Source organism: Triticum dicoccoides, chromosome 4B (genome assembly GCF_002162155.2).
Source record: "Triticum dicoccoides isolate Atlit2015 ecotype Zavitan chromosome 4B, WEW_v2.0, whole genome shotgun sequence".
Taxonomy (NCBI): Eukaryota; Viridiplantae; Streptophyta; class Magnoliopsida; order Poales; family Poaceae; genus Triticum; species Triticum dicoccoides.
In genome coordinates, this window is record NC_041387.1 from 468,854,073 (window position 1) to 468,857,805 (window position 3,733).

The 3,733-nt window shown below is 49.8% G+C and overlaps 1 protein-coding gene across 1 annotated transcript; it reads right to left on the reverse strand.

Annotated features, from left to right (window-relative positions):
• Positions 1-578: 578 nt before the first annotated feature.
• Positions 579-2,605, reverse strand: LOC119290929 (probable phospholipase A2 homolog 2). The gene is made up of 4 exons (XM_037569609.1): positions 2,284-2,605; positions 2,135-2,180; positions 1,675-1,800; positions 579-1,078 (listed from the first exon to the last, which is right to left on the reverse strand). Exons 1-4 carry the CDS (start codon positions 2,398-2,400, stop codon positions 894-896), a joined length of 474 nt encoding a protein of 157 aa, XP_037425506.1. The 5' UTR covers positions 2,401-2,605; the 3' UTR covers positions 579-893.
• Between the last annotated feature and the right edge of the window lie 1,128 nt (positions 2,606-3,733).

Genomic DNA, 3,733 nt, shown 5'->3' on the forward strand with positions numbered 1-3,733 from the left:
CCAAAAAATCAAGTTCTTTGCTTGGTTTACAATTCAAAATCGTGTTTGGATCGTTGACTGCTTGTCCAAGCAGGGTTAGGACAATTGTGGGCTTTACCCGTTATGCAAGAGAGAGCAAGAGTCTGTTGCGCACCCCTTCTACAAGTGCGCTACACGTTGAGACTTTGGGAAATGTTGAAAGATTGGCTCCAATCGGATAGCATGGAAATTTCCACTTGGCCGGTGGAACGATCTATCAAGGAGTGGTGGACAAACATGTCTAGCATGACGACGGTGCATAGGAAAGCAAATGGCCTCCCTAACGATGCTTGTTGCTTGGGCTATTTGAAACGAGAGGGACACGAGGATATTCCGCAACAAGTTTAAGCTGCTCAACAACATAAAGAGCGAGTCTAAGCTTTGGGTCGCTGCCGGGGCGAAAATGTTAGGTCATTTGATGCCGCGAGAGTAATGACCATGCTGTAATAATTTTTTACTTTTGGCTACAAACTCTTGTCCGTCTTCATTCTTAATTAGTGGATGAGACAAAGTTTTTGCCTCCGTTTAAAAAACAAGCACGCATATATAACAAGAAAAAAGAGGCTTAACTCATGGCTAAAGAACGGTCTAGCAAAGCAGTACTTCTAGAAACAAAGGAAGTACTGGTCTACTGGACACGGGGGACAGCAGGAATATCAGACTATGTCCATCAGTAACCAATGAGTGTTCCGGTGTGTCCTTTGGACTACAGAAACAATGTTGCAACCCATGTATGCCATTTCGCACCAGTCTGCAATACATACCACCAAACTGGTCCAAAGCACAGTACTGCCCGATTGCCGCACCACCACGTCACGCCACGCCTACCACATTATTTCCTAAAGTACGCTCCGGGTCCAGGCCAGGCCAGATGGCTACTGCCCGATGTCGCGCTTGTGAAGGATCTTCCCTGCGAGCACGGCCGTCTCGATGACACCCTTTATGACGAACGCCGTCTCGCCGACGCCGCACTTATTCCCGGGGAACGTCGGCCCCGCCGGGTTCACCCCGTCGATGCAGCCCAGCAGGTTCTCGTTGCACCTGGTGTTCAGGTAGTCATCTGCACACACGACACATGGAGTGAGTGCACCACAAATCATTCATCCACACACACAGACACAGTGGCAGGACCAGTGCGCGCGGCCGGGTGAGTGCGACGGGGGTGTTTTTCCTGCAATCATGCGTGCGCGCCTCATCAACGCGCGCAAGCGACCGGTGCTGCCGCGGTCGAAATGTGGGCGACAGGACGACGTTGACGAGCTAGTGGCGCAGCGGGGTACGTGTCGGTTGCGTCGCACGCTTCAAATTATCTATCTCTATACGAAATGCGTACTTATTTGGAGGAGCGTGTGCTGATACGAATTGCATGCGGCTTATCTGGAGCGTGTTGGGCCAATGAGGGAGCCATCTGCCCATGCACTTGTTAATCTAATCATTCCTAATCATGCTGGTACCACTGGAGATACGATCTGCTTGCTATAGGTGGCGTGTCATCTCGTAAACGACTGGCATGGGGCCGAGAGCTCTGTGTCTGCGGAGATGTCAAACGAAGCAAAGAAAAGGGAAAACCTACGTGCTTTTCTCCTGTCCGATCTTTTCGTTTCGGATAGTAGCTAGAAGAAGAAAAATGTGTGGAGCTGGGAGAAGATGTCGTACTGTTGTTGGCGGCGACGCAGTGGTCGTGGACCATGCAGCAGGCGTCCAGGGCGTCGCAGGGCTTCTCGCCGGGGCAGCCGCTGTAGAGGATTCCGCAGTATTTCCCGTACCTCAGCACAGGCGGGACTTCCGGAGGGAGGCCGGTGGCGTGCCGGAAACCAAGGGCAAACGAGCGTCAGTTACTTCGGTCCAGGCCATTATTCAACTGAAAAATAAACAGGAAATCTGCTATCCTCGGTACTTCTGCGCAATGCTATCGTCTGGCTAAACAAGAGCTAGTCAAGATGAAGTTCAATCTAACAATCTAACTTGCAGTCCAATCTAATTAGACTCGACTGCTCTGTTCTTTTCAGGAATAGAAACAGCTACTCTGGAATACATAGCAGCTCAAGAGAAAACAAAGATTGCTGTGACACGAAGACAGTGTCGGAGACTGATCAGAGTTATGGCAAGTGCCTACCGGTGCAAAACTTGGACTCGCATGTCCGGCTGCAGTCCTGCTTCCCCTGCAAGGCCACGACCAAATCGATCAGCTCCAGAAGCACTTACAAACGAACAATCCAAATCGATTTGTTAGTAAGCCATACGCTCGATCTCCCACGTACGTACCGCCGGTGGTTTCCCTTGGCTGAAGAGATCGCCGACCTCGAGCCCCCGCGGAGCCGTCACCAGCGAGAGGAGAAGCAGCAAGGAACACCAATGGGAGAGACCGAGCACCGATCTCATTGCTGCTGTGTCCAAGTCGCGGAAGGGAAGCAGAGAGGAGCTTCTGCGCGGGACGAAGCAGGGCGTGGTGTGTGGGGTGCGAAGTATACGTGATCTATTTTCGCAAGGCACCAAGTGAGTTACTTATATGAGCTCTGGAGTTTGGGGGTCTGGATGTGGTGGCGTGGTGCAGCAACTAGCACAGGTGAAGTGAGCACTGGGCATGCCACTGGTGACGAGAGGTGCCATGGCATGTGCCATTAGCCGTTTCATATCCCTATATTTTGTGGAGTGGTCGCTCTTGTCCTGACGTTTATAATCGCTAACTTTAGCTACCCAGCTTGCAAAACGATCCCATATTATGGAACGGGCGGAATATGTACGAGAGACCGGCTATTGCTAAGTTGTCTACCCCCACCTCACTCCACATTTATCGTACGAACTAGTCATTGCAGTAATGTCATGCTAAAATTGCACAGTTTCAAGGTTATAACTTCGGTTGACAAAGATTAGTAATGAAAACTCCAAACAACTAAAAGGTGTGCAATTTCATCTTGTTTTCCGAACATATAACCTTTGGTTGGTGTGGGCGTGATGCATGCAGATCACAGGGAGCATGCATATGTTATTATTGCAGTCTTGACAAAGGACGTCACACTTACATTACAGCTCACAAGTTGCCATCACCGGAGGACGCCGGAGGACAAGTGGGTGCAGTTTTGTAATCTCTGACCTACGTCCCATTGGCATGCAATGTTAACATGATCACATTACCTTCTCATCGAAGATTAGGTATCTTCTCTTATTTTATTGTGCAAGGGCGTACCAAACAAACGGATAGAGAACTGACATTTGACCACCTGCATGCATGGGAAGTCCGCCTGCACCAGACTTGGTTAGTTTAATGGTATAGAACCGAGATCAAACTGAGTCTGGTTGAGTGTCTTCCTGAAGCAAAGAAATGACCTGCAACCGCGCGTAGAGCGCCCATACAACCGCTACACATTGTATATGTGTGTTTGCGCCCTCCTGGCGACTCCTCTAGAACGACAAGAACACATCAACCAATAGTATTTATGAGAGTTAAGGTTGAAGGTAGTTTCTGAGGGATAAGATTGAAGGCAGTTTACGAGCCCAGTTCAGGTGAAGATTACTTGGGCATGCGTCAATGTGTTATTTCGTGCGAATCCCGCTTCCTGCTTCGTCAGATCGTCTTTGGTTAGCAGTCAAACTCGAAGAGTAATGCAACACAGTACTCATACTCCACCTAGAAACTTTCCTTCGTGATAGGCCATAGACGTAGACTTGCATGGCGTGGAACAGCACGCCCGCACCTCCACACGATGTTCAGCGC

Coding starts and splice junctions, on each gene's coding strand:
- LOC119290929 (XM_037569609.1), bottom strand. CDS start 2,400: ATGAGATCGGTGCTCGGTCTCTCCCATTGGTGTTCCTTGCTGCTTCTC. Junction 2,181..2,283: donor GCCAAGGGAAACCACCGGCG/GTACGTACGTGG, acceptor GTGGCCTTGCAG/GGGAAGCAGGACTGCAGCCG. Junction 1,079..1,674: donor CTGCGTCGCCGCCAACAACA/GTACGACATCTT, acceptor TCGTGTGTGCAG/ATGACTACCTGAACACCAGG.